At 36.5% G+C, this 12,383-nt stretch overlaps 2 protein-coding genes across 8 annotated transcripts in view; both read left to right on the forward strand.

Moving 5' to 3' along the window:
• atp13a3 (ATPase 13A3) overlaps positions 1 to 8,114 on the forward strand; it is a 33,127-nt gene extending 25,013 nt beyond the window's left edge. Inside the window, exons 28-34 of one of the 3 annotated variants that reach the window (XM_008406852.2) lie at positions 83 to 155; positions 244 to 421; positions 518 to 690; positions 776 to 864; positions 1,160 to 1,240; positions 1,972 to 2,052; positions 3,531 to 8,114. In XM_008406852.2, coding sequence (XP_008405074.1) covers positions 83 to 155; positions 244 to 421; positions 518 to 690; positions 776 to 864; positions 1,160 to 1,240; positions 1,972 to 2,052; positions 3,531 to 3,725 — 870 coding nt within the window. In that variant the 3' untranslated portion in view covers positions 3,726 to 8,114. Of the gene's footprint in view, positions 1 to 82; positions 156 to 243; positions 422 to 517; positions 691 to 775; positions 865 to 1,159; positions 1,241 to 1,971; positions 2,053 to 2,153; positions 2,447 to 3,530 lie in introns of those variants that run through there. The other 2 variants (XM_008406854.2, XM_008406853.2) reach the window with 2 other exon arrangements.
• Positions 8,115 to 11,086: 2,972 nt separating this feature from the next.
• Positions 11,087 to 12,383, forward strand: part of opa1 (OPA1 mitochondrial dynamin like GTPase) — a 32,247-nt gene continuing 30,950 nt past the window's right edge. For all 5 annotated transcript variants that reach the window (XM_008406850.2, XM_008406846.2, XM_017304409.1 and 2 more), the window contains exon 1: positions 11,087 to 11,292. In XM_008406850.2, coding sequence (XP_008405072.1) covers positions 11,264 to 11,292 — 29 coding nt within the window. In that variant the 5' untranslated portion in view covers positions 11,087 to 11,263. The remainder of the gene's footprint in view (positions 11,293 to 12,383) is intronic.

Raw genomic sequence — 12,383 nt, forward strand, 5'->3', positions numbered from 1 at the left:
GTGGCTGCCTCATTATAAGGCTACGGTGACAACCAGGAGAAATTCTGAATATTTACCAATCTGTGTTCGTTCTGTGTCTTAGGTATCAAGTAACCTTGGAGATTTCCAGTTCCTCTTTATTGACATTGCTATCATCCTTCTAATTGTTTTCACCAGTAAGTTTTGGAAAATTATTGCAGAAAAAGCTTGACTTTTCCTTTAAAACATAAACGTTGTACTTAATAAGTTCTCCTGTCTCTTCAGTGAGTTTGAACCCAGCCTGGAAAGAACTGGTGTCACGTCGTCCCCCATCAGGACTAATCTCAGGACCTCTGCTGTTCTCTGTGCTGACCCAAATCCTCATCTGCTTGGGCTTCCAGACCATTACGTTTCTTTGGGTCCAAAAGCAGCCGTGGTTCGAGCGTTGGACGCCTGCTACAAAGTAAGTATCCGGCGTAGAGCGGCTCATCAGGAACAATGCTACATCGCTCCTGTCAGTAGTTTCTAATGACACTGATATATCTCTGTCCACTCCCAGCGTCTGCAATCACTCGGATCACCTGAACGTGTCCGGACTCAACCAAACGGATAATCACAACATCCAAAACTTTGAGAACACCAGTCTCTTTTACGTCTCCTGCTTCCAGTATCTCATTGTCGCCATCGTTTTCTCCAAAGGCAAACCTTTCAGGCAGCCGAGCTACAAGAACTGTGAGGCTCGGTCTTCTCAGTCCTGCTTTGCTGTAATATTTAGCATTTGGATATTCTAATGGCTGACTGACTGTCTTTTCAACAGGGCCTTTTGTTCTGTCTGCTGTGAGTTTGTATTTCTTCCTGCTGTTCATCATGTTTTATCCTGTTAAAGGCATTGATGATTATCTAGAGGTAAGTGAAGATGAATATTAGGTACTCAGCTCTGGTACAGACTGCTTTAGAAAGCCAAGTTTTATTTTCTCTTCATGCACACTGCATTTATTCCCCCATTAAATAAATGGTAATCAAATTAAAGGTGCTTTTTTCAGTGTTGAGAATTTTCTACTTCAATAAAATATTTATTGTAAAGTCTTTTTAAAACTCTTCGATGGGTGCAGTCATATTTGTGTGTAGCTGCATGTGTAATTTGAACTGTTAACTTTTCTGCACATCAATATTTTCATCAGTTTATTTTTGTTCTTTACAGATTGTCTGTGTCCCTTTTGAATGGAAGCTAAACCTTTTACTGATAATCGCAGTCAATGCTGCTGTATCTGTTATGGTGGAGGTAAGGTGTACACACGCGCGCGCATACAAACTACCACTTGTAGTTATAGATGTTTTTGCCATGTTCAGTTTTCATTTTTTCATGCAATGTGCTCATCTTTGTCTTATGCAACCTTACAGCTGGATCAATCTTTTGTTGTGATGAGAAAATGTTTTTTTATAAATGGAAAATTGTCCCTTTGACTGTTTTTGATAAATGTGGTTATTTTTAGAACATTAATTTTTCCTCAGGATTTTACATATATCTAGAGTAAATATTGTCAATCATTGGCAGAGGCTTTTTAGAAATAGAATAAAGTTTAGTCAGTGATCAGTAGTTTATGCTAACCTGCCCTGAGCAGCATAACAGTCTCTCACCTCCCCTTTAGATGGCTGCCCTCACAAACACGCAAACATCTCAGATTTCCCCGTTTCTGAGCTACCAGTGCAAATGCTACTGATCTTTGAAGCAAATTAACTAATAAAGCTTAACTGATTCTGCATAATCAGATGTTTTCAGTTTCTCTGACACTGAAGAATCTCTATAAATTCTTCCTTCTCTCATAATTTTTTTTATTCCGAACGTAATTACTGTCTCGCAAAGAATTCATCTTTGCAAATACGTGATCTCTCAAAGCTTTGTTGCCAAGATCAGCTTTAAGACTTTTGTGGCAAAATAAAAGCAGGAGCAGTGGGGAGTCAAATTCGCCTCTCTTTAATTCTTTCCCTGCCCAATGCGCTGTTATTCCTTAGACCTTCATCCTTGACATCATCTTATGGAAGCTTGTGCTCAGCAGAGACAAACAGGCCACCCCCGCCGCCCCGACACCACAGGTTGGGAAAATCTGACACCTTCTTCTCTAGCCCTTTCTTGTTGCTCATGTGTGGTGTTTCCTCTTTCTGTCCTATCTTCTTCTTTCTCTAATGTCACATAGCGCATCTTTGTGATGTAACTGCTACCTGAGACATGCATGAGAGCAACCCCGATGTTATTACCCCCTTGTGGATGGTCTGTCTTGGAAATATTATAAAAGTTCAGTCAAAAAGTGCCGATATTACACCATTTCTGAGAGCTTCTACACAAACTAAGAGGATGCAGGAGTTTGAACTTCTAGCATGCGCTCTATAAAGTGTTTTTTTTTTTTTTGTTGTTTTTTTTTTCTGTGAATTGAACACTGAAGGAGGTGACATGCATTGCATCACAATGCACTATAAAGACTGAACTGGTGCTCCGTCTCTTTTTGTGACTCAGTAATGTACATCACCTTTAAAACGTTCCACACAGATGTACACATTAAAGAGAAACCCTATTGGATGCCGACTTGTTTACTTTTTATTACAGCCTTGTTTTCTAAAATAAATAGTAACAGTCTTATGTAGAATAAAACGATAGGATTGTGATGATTTGCAATAGATAAGTTTAATTGACAGACAAAATGTTGACAGAATAACAAACTTTCTAAATTGTAACACCAATAATTTAAACATTTTAAGTGCTTTACTCAGAGGCCAATGACGATATGATTGGTCAGATGTGATTTGATATCTTATAGTATCTGTGGTTGCAGAGGAAATTTTGTACTGCATAAAAAATCATGTTCAATGTTAACATTTTAATAGTTTTTAGCCAAACATGGATTTAAATTCTGTTCAAATAGTTGCATTCTTTTTTTTTTTTACCTTCCAAACTTTTTGTAAGAAAGGCTATTTTATATTTAAATAATATCTTAATTTGTTGCCAGACTTGAGTATCTTTTCATGCTTGCTACTGTCCTTCCCTTCTGCTGTGCTGCCAGCTTCCTGTTTGAAGATATAAAGCTTGTTTGCTGCACCTTCCCTAGTTTCTCTTAGATTCCAGTCAAGCATGTCGGTCACCACTATCAGTGTATGACCTCAGGAATGTCACGATTTAAAACAAACAAAAAAGCCCAAGCCTTTATTTGTCATTATAGAGCAAGTGAAAAGACTCTTTGTTTGTATCTTTAAAGTGTGTCTTTGTGGCCATCTTTAAAGATCTTTGTTCAGTCTCCATGAGCTTGTTTTAAGGAGTTCGCTCAGCCTTTAGCTGTTGACAACCAGTTCCTTAAAGTTAACTTCATGCTAAATTTTGGATTTCACCTGTTTATCACAGAACCGGATCCCTGAGTTTGATGTTTTGCATGCAATAAAATGTAGCAAGCTATAAACACCTGATCCACAGATTTTTAGATCAACTCAACATGCATTAATGCCCTTTTCTTTTTCTTCCTTTTTTTTTTTTTTCCTTTTAATGCATTTTTTTTTTTTTTTTTTTACAACCTGGGGATTTCTAGGGGGCGGTTGACATGCAGGCATACAAGTGTCTGTTCAGGTTGTGTCCACGCAAGACGACGCCCAAAGCTCGATACATGCATCTTGCCCAGGAACTGAGTTTGGACCCAGACTGGCCCCCAAAGCCGACAACCACCACAGAGGCCAAGCCCCGCCCTGAAAACGGCTCTGTCTATGACATCATAAGCCACTCCTAGCATCGCCACGTCCCCAAACACTATGGGGTCCCCAGCGCTCACAGGAAACTTGCATATGAGTAGTACTAAGGGAAGTGCCCATTCTCATTCTCTCGATCGCCTTCACTCTTCATGCAAAAAAAACTCCATCAGTTCTCACGAATACCGAAACGAGTACCTTCATATCTTTCAAACTGCACCTGCTTTCTCCCTCACACTCCATATTGATACTCTCAGGTCTCATTATTATTTGACATTTCTGAAAAAAAACAACATCATTGCTCTTTTACTCGTACGCCATTCCTTACGTCTGTTTATAAAAGCAGAGTAGCATTCAACAAAGACTTGCAATCAAAGTGAAAGTTGTGTGGTGACACCTTGTGGTGTAGGTTAAACATCCTGTCAATTTGTCTGAGGAAAACCATGTGAAAGGTCACTTGAGAAATAGTGTATTCACTCGCAAATATAAAATATGTTTCATAAGATTGTTATAAACGTCAGGTTTTATTTTACACCTTAGTAGCCGATACGTGATGGACAGATACTGTGAAAATATTTAAAAAGTACAAATAAACTCTTGAGTGAAGCTGTGCAGCGTAGGATTGGGGGCATGTTGCCCTAGTTGCGAGGCTTTCAGATTTACCCTTTTCTGAATAAAAATATTGATTTTATAAAAAGGTTGTAGTTGAAACGTTTGGAGGATAGAAGAAAGGAAATGCACTTTAAAAAAAGATGAAGTTAATGGATGAAAATATTGACTTGATATAAAATTGTTCTATTTATTCTACTTGGTTGAATATTTCCTTTTGTGCAAGTGCGGGTCTTGGCAGTATGTCTTATACTGACGAAATGCCCGTTTATTTCTCATTGCATGGTGACTCATTTCAATATAAGTCATTTGTAGGGAGCGCAGCAGAATTATGCCCACAGAGAACTTGTGAAACGGGAGTGGGGATTGTGGCTTTATTTGGTTCTCATAGAGCCCTCGGTAGTGAGGGAATACATTGTTAAATCGGAAATTAATTATTCAAATATGTCACCATTCATGGGCAAATAAACACTTTCTAGCAGCAGAGGATTTATTGTTCAGAAATTGTGTTACCACAAAGAAATAATCAACCAAATACAAATTTCCTTAATTTTTACGCTTGTTCTTTTCACTATTAGAACTTCCCTTCTGAAGCCCTAGAGCGCCACCTGTTGGCTTTTAGGTATAGTGTGTGTACCAATTGAAAAAAGCTCTAATTTGAGTTTCAGACGTAGACGTACAGAGCCGATTTAGCCTAAAATTGGCTAATTATGATCACCTGCTAACTTCTCAATGCAGCCCTAAAATACATGTATATTCATAAATACATGCTGACTAACTAATTTGTGCTTTAGCTAAGGGACAAGTTGACTAGTTATTGGAATGAGGTAAACAAAAAGTACTATTACAGTACAGTAAGTGATTTGTTTGTGTAGAATGATCTCCTTCGAGACCAGCATAAAGCCTGTACTCTGTTTAGCTCTTTGCAAAAATAGATTTTATTTCTCTTTAAAAGGCATACTGTAAAGATTTGGAAAGGTTTTAAAACGGAACGACTTGTTTGACGAAAGAAAATAGTTTGAGCCGACGAAGCTGATTTATGACCTCTATACTTGCTCTCAAATGCCTACTAATTTTTGTGTGAGCACAAAGTTGATTTAAATCCCTTGAAGAATGGGAAAAAAAAAATGCTTTTTTTTTTTTTTTAAGAAAATGGCCTTCTCTCTAGACTGAACTTTATATTTAACAAAGATAAGTAACAGGATTGAGTCTGTGTGGCATTTTTCTTAGATTTCTCTAAAAAACAGTTTCAAACTGTTTGGGTGTTTTGGCTCATTCTTGTGGCACGGTGTCCGCTGTAATTGTCAATGTTTAGTTGTAGGATTTCAACTCTGAGCAATGAAAACATGTGAGTAAAAGAATTTTCATCTATTCTATGTCCATATCGGCCGCCTTCTGTCCACAATATTGAACATTTGATCAAGAAATGTCAAATTTAGCACAAAATGTTATAGCTTTTTTCTGTAGATTTTGGAAACATCTTTAAACCAACAGCCGAATCCTTGTTAACTCTGACACTGATGACATTAATCTTTGTCATTTCTTACACTTTTAATGCTAAAATGTTGACTTTGTGTACTTCTGACAGAATAACGGTTTGCCCTTTAACTACACCTTTATGAAAAACATGCCTGGTTCAACATTTCCTCCATCAGTTTAGTAAGCAGTGATCTCTTTGCAGACTGAACTGGTGCTTGCTTGGTGGTGAAAAACGCTCTTCAGCATACAGAGACCTGCATGAAGCCAGCTGCCTGCGGGTCACCTGACTGTTGCAATGCTACGCATTGAGCTTCAAGCATGTGGCATAACTATAGGAATTAAGAAACATTTAACATCTTACATTGTATATTAGAGACGTAAATAATAATACAAAAGTCCCAGAAACAGCATGCATCTGGTTGGTTATTGTAAACTGTTAACCAAAAGCATGAGACTAGATGACTTAAAGCTTCCTGCATCTTTGGATATGTTCCTGAAATCAGAAGTACGGCTTTTTTAAGCGACATTTCTTCCTGTGGAAGATTGATTACAGTTGAAATTAGTGAATAGGGTAAAGAATTGTGCATCTCATCTGTGTGCTGCTCCTGTTTTTTTTTTTTTTTTCTTCTCCCCTAAAAAATGATTTATGAATGATGAAGCCTGATTAAATAGCTCCATCCATGTCCATCACATATCCTCCATGCATAGAGTTAAGGGCTATATGTTGGGTTCAGTGCTCTTTATTCAACATGTCAAATAAAAAAAACGGCAGTAGAGGAGCTTAGATGTGAGCATTTTTGTGATTGGAATACATATTTATATTTTATTTGGAGCGTTTTGAAATAGTTTAAAATAAAAATGGATGTGTTGCCACGATGACATGTTCAAATAAGCAGATTACTCATACCCAATACTTTTGTTTAATCTATATAGAGTATTTATTGTGACCAGATATTGGCCACAAATATTTCTAAGTCCTCCATGATTTAGAAAATTCATTATTTTTCTAAGACTGAATGTAGTTGAGAACAAAATGTAATGCAATGCAAAACCACAATTACTGATTTTTATTTCCTAAGATATTTCTTCATATGTTTACTGGTTGCTTAAATAAAAAAGGGTGAATGAGAGAGAAGAAAAGTTAGATTTTTAGCCAGTGGTCAGGTGTGTCAAATGAGATTTGATGGAGCACATCAAGTAGACATTAAGTGGTTAAAATAATACAAGGTTTTGTTTGTGTATAGGTGTACATTTCTCTAGTCTGTGGAAGAGTTTAAAGATTTAATTATAAAGATATATGGATTTTGAATTATAAAAGGGCTGGTGTGTTTTTATTTGTTGCTTTATCTTCTACTTTTTGGTACTGTCACAATCAGTTGTCAATCTTTGATTTTTTTTTTTGTGTGTGTGTGTTTTAACTTGTATAATGTAACCGTACTGTCTGTGTTCTCTAATTGGGCATCAAACCTGGGCATTTACTTCAGTCTGGTGAGAACACTTGGATAAACAAATTGCAGCCAATGTCTGTTTTCGAGGTCTAGATTAAATAAATCCAAACCTAAACAATTTGCTCCTGCAGGTTCCAAAAGTCCGAACAGATTTTTGTCTAGTTTCCCCTTTTGTTTTTATCTTGAAGTTTTCTAACTATTAAAAAGAAAAAAGCTAACCAGAAGGGAATTCAACCCGCTTTGCATTTCTAGTTTAATCATCCAAGGTGTGTCTTGACATTTTCTCTGCTTCCATGTGAAATGTAGCTGGCAAATAAATTGTCCATTGCCGTTTATCATCTTGTTGCATCACACTGCTGCTAGGAGCAAAATGATTCATCTGTGTCATATCTGCACCATTTATTTAGAAGAGAAATAAATGTGTAAATGCTACTTTTGCATTTTTCTACTGTGTAGTTTTTCTTTTTGATTCAGCGAACCTTCAACAGAGACTTCTGAGCACCTTCACTACAGGGTTCATATTAAAATAATGTTAAAACATGTCTTCTCCTGGCATTCACATAGGGTATAGGTGTGGATGAATAACTTGTATGTTAGAAATAAATAAATTGGACTTGATGTTTCACCCAGAAAAATGCTGTTAATTATATCTTTTTAACCAGTTTGCCTGCAGCTTAGCTCATGATTTCTTTTCTGTGCTCATTATTTTCAGCTTCCTCACCTCCTCACCTGGGATATATGTATTTTTTTATTGGCAGAGATGTATAATATTTTGACAATTTTCTATTTTATAATTTATTTGTATTTATTTTGATTGTTTTTTTTTTCCTCTTAAGATTGTGTTATAGCTTTATGTCGATTTGTTTTTCTTTACAATAAATGTTCTTAAAGCAACTTTTTTTTGCTCTAAGTTTTTCCATCAACTTTTAATGTGATGTATTTATGAGATAGTTGTGCTGAAATATATATTTTTGTGTATAGCAATTTAGATATAAATTTTTAGTTCACAAGTGTCAGCTTGACTTGTTTTAAATACAATTAGCCTCAAGAAACGTGACGGTTGGGAGAAAAGAAAAAAAAAACTGCCCAACAACTGGTCCAATAATGTTTATATCAGGGAGGGAAAAAAAGATTATACGTTATTGGCAGATAAAGCGTTGTTGATGACTGGTAAGCAAAGCTGCAATGAGCCAGTAAGTAGTACTTCATTGGAAGAAAATTTATAAATTAAGGAAAGCATCAATAGCTGTGTCGGAAGCATCATCCTTCTGTCGGGGGAATATGCTGATGTTTCCATTATCTGTAAGCAGAAATAAAGGCTTGAAATTGTCGTCTGTTTAATAATCTAAAGTGTTTCCCTCAGTGAGTTGAGTTACTGAAATGAACTTTCCAATGATATTCTAATTTGAGACACATCTGTACATCCTTCAGAAACTGAACTCCACAGCAGCATAACTGGTTCAGGACCCTTCACCAATCTTTCTATATCCTAATCAAAACTGGAAGGATTAGGTTTATTCTTGAAAATAGACTCGGAAAAACCAGATTTATTGAATGAGTATAGAACAAATATCAGTCATATAATTTATGAAACTTGGGTTAGTGGCAGCCAAGAGTCAGATCAATCACGCCTATTGTGGTCTTAACATTAGAAGAGCCCCAGATTTTTTTTTTTTCACAAATTAATATTTTTCTCAGATACAAGTTTGCTATTGATAAGCAAGACTTTTGTCACCAAATATTTTGTTAGATAATTTGGTTTCTGTAACGGGTCTTGGAAAACAGTTAAGACTTTCCCTGTTACACGCAATAAGTGTCAACTTCTTCCTATCACAATGTGATGAAATTAACTTGTAACTACCAACACATTTTCATGACAGATTTGTGCTTCTGTTAATTCTTAGCCTTCCCTGCAGTATAGCTTGTCTTTAGCGATCTGAAGTGCATCTGTTTATTCAAATTGCCATTACCAGTTGTGTTATCAGTTTTTCACATTTAAATGTCCAGTTTCAGAAAAGTGTTTAGCCCTTTCAAGTTTAACCAGAGCTTCTTTGGTTTGCATCAAAAGTTTTGACATTAAATCCCATATAGTTTTAACCAGTGGTGGAGAAAGTACTCAAAAAATGTACTCAAGTAAAAGTAATACTACCACATTAACATTTGTACTTAAGTAAAAGTAAAAAAGTACTAGCTTTTAAAAATACTTAAGTATTAAAAGTAAAAGTACTTGCTTAATGGATTACCTAATCGCTAATATCATTAAGTGAACCGATCTATTTAATTTTAATACATTAGAAATGTGCCATTTTAATAAACAATGCCACAGATAAAGCATGCTGTTATTGTGTTTACTCTGTAACATAGTTTAGACTTAGATATGTGATTCTATGCATCATAATTTCAGGGATGAAAACATCTTGTCTCCTGTCCTAACACAGCATGAACTTCACTTTTTTGCCACTAGTGGCCTTTATTTTTAAAGAAATCCAACAGAAAGGGGAAAGAAGGTGGGTGGGGGAGGACATGGGTCCAAGGAGCCAGTAGCAGAGTTGTAGTCAAGACCACCTACCCAAGACCAGCACCCCGCTATGTGACACAAAAAAATGTACTTTTACCTATCAAAATTACTTCTCAAATTGAACTGAAAGATTCACATTCCCATAAAAAAAATCTAGATATTAAATACTTGGAGCTGAAATCAATTTAATCAGTAAAGATCCGTCCAGAAGAATTGGATCGTTCCTGAATATCATATCACTATATTGCACTTTGGTCACAGCGTTGTTCCATATTTGCGACACCCCAGTCAACACCTCCACACAATAATTCAGCGCGAGTGACAACTATTTTTCATCGCCGATGCAACATGTGTCTCTGTACAACTAGCTTTGCTAGCATCACGTCCACGGAGTTTACCTTTAAGCTTTCCTTTTAAAGTGACGCTAAAAGTTGGACGAAGTCCCCACCGTCTGTGAAAGCCAAGCGCTGCTGATTTTACATGTCGCCATATCAATTTATGCAGCGCTATTATATTACTGACGATTAGACWGACAGCTTCTCCCGCTCAGAGGAAACCACTGCGCATGTCTGGAGCTCCGCGTGCGAGTAAAGGTGGCGGCGATGGGTGACAACAGACACGTAAGTCACGTTATTGCTGGGATTGTACGGCGCCACCTTAAGTCCCCGAACTTCACATTTTAACGGAAAAAAAGCAACGCGACTTGGATGTAACGAGTAACGCGACAGTTTTGWAGAAATGTAGTGAAGTAGAAAGTACAGATACTTACTGTAAAATGTAGTGGAGTAAAAGTAGAAAGTATCCATTATTAAATCTACTTAAGTAAAGTACAGATACACAAAAATTGTACTTAAGTACAGTAACGAAGTACTTGTACTTCCCACCACTGGTTTTAACAAACTTTAAATAATAACCAATTAACTTCATAGTTCAATAGAAGTGAGCGCACACAAAAATGCACTAGTAGGTTTTATGGGACTTTTGTGCCAGGGGCATCCAAGTAATATCAATAAAAGTAATTTTATTTCAGTAATTTAATTCAAAAAGTGAAACCTGTATAAAATCATTACACACTACGATGTAGGTATTTTAAGCATTTCAGAATTTTTACTTAACGAAGGTGGACATCTTGGAGAAACTGGCTTCAATGACAAAGATGAGAGTTGTGTAGGAGGAGAATAATTTTTGGAGGTATATATTGAATTTAAGCGATTTTTCTTTCCCTCGAGAGGTCGGGATTAAAGTCAGAATTCTTTTTTTCAGAGGCCCTTATGTTCGTCAATTTGTTTTAGCTTTTCTCAGATAAACGCCTTAATACACCGGAACTATAGGACTACGGTGTCAGTGCATAATTGGAGTTAGTACCACTCACCGGAAGTGGAACTGTCACACTGTGTCCTTGTTAGCTAACGGGCTTGTGAGTTGCCATTAGAGGCAGGCAAATGTGTCCTGATTGGAAAAATGTATTGAGCTGTGACGAGAGATAAAATCTGACAGAGAGCTACGTTCACCTGTTAGCAGCGCCATGTTGCGTGTCGGGAGCTCAGCTGCCTGGTGAGTCCAGTTTTACTGAAGGTAACGGTAGCACAAGCTAGCTTCGGTGAAATGAAGCGGAGGGGTCCACTGACAGCTGATGGCATTATAGTTAGCTCTGTTTTGAGTCTGGTAACTAATGTCCTGGTTTAAATAGATGTAAGCCTGAAATCCCACGGATTTACCGACTGTGTATTATGCTAAATGTGCTTTAAACTGAATTTCCATCTGGTTCTGTTGGTGCTGAGTTTATTTAACTGCTAGCCGACTGTAAGCAGCTAACCCGAGTGGTTGGTGAGTGCATTTCTGTTTAAATTGACTTTAATAACCTACTGTTGCTTCATACTAAATTGACCTGTTCATGGACCTATCCAGTATACACTAGTATGAGTTGTTTTTTTGCTTGCTGTAGCTAAGTGTTATATATTGTGTAATTATATGTTGCTAGCGTTGCACGATTTATGATCATGTGTTGTGTGCATTAGGCATCAGAATCTTTTACCAAATGCTTCTCCGATTTTTCCGAATCGTTTTTTCTTGTATTTCTATTTTTATAATAATTCTCTTTTTCTATAATCAGTATGCTAAGTTGTAAGGGTTTCATGTTGGACCAAATGATTAAATCTGAAAGAACAGAATTGTAAGAATTTGAGATGTGCTGTACGACTACAGTATCAACAAATCAACTATGAAGCTACCCATAACTAGACTTTAACTATAATAATGTAATGTAGAAAATTTCTTACTGAGAGAATCTACAAAATTGAACTAAAAATAAGAACCAACTATTAATGTGTAAACGATTTTATGCAATGCACAGAAATAAGTACTGTAACGTTCTGTTAGGACACCCAGGCACCAGACATGTTTGTTTTTAACAAAAAGCATAAGGCAGCTGGTAAGGAATAAATCAGCCATCACCAAACTCCTCTGATGGTAAAACAGTGCAACAGCATTAATGAACACATAATAATAATCAGTAGCAGTTTTTCATGTATTGATTTTTCTTTTTCTTTACCAAGACATATTTGTGATAATTTGTGAATCAATGTGCCTAATGGATATACAGTGGAGTTTTTAAGATAACAAATTAATATTGCAAATAACTATAT

Source organism: Poecilia reticulata, linkage group LG4, assembly GCF_000633615.1.
Source record: "Poecilia reticulata strain Guanapo linkage group LG4, Guppy_female_1.0+MT, whole genome shotgun sequence".
In the NCBI taxonomy this organism is placed as follows: Eukaryota; Metazoa; Chordata; class Actinopteri; order Cyprinodontiformes; family Poeciliidae; genus Poecilia; species Poecilia reticulata.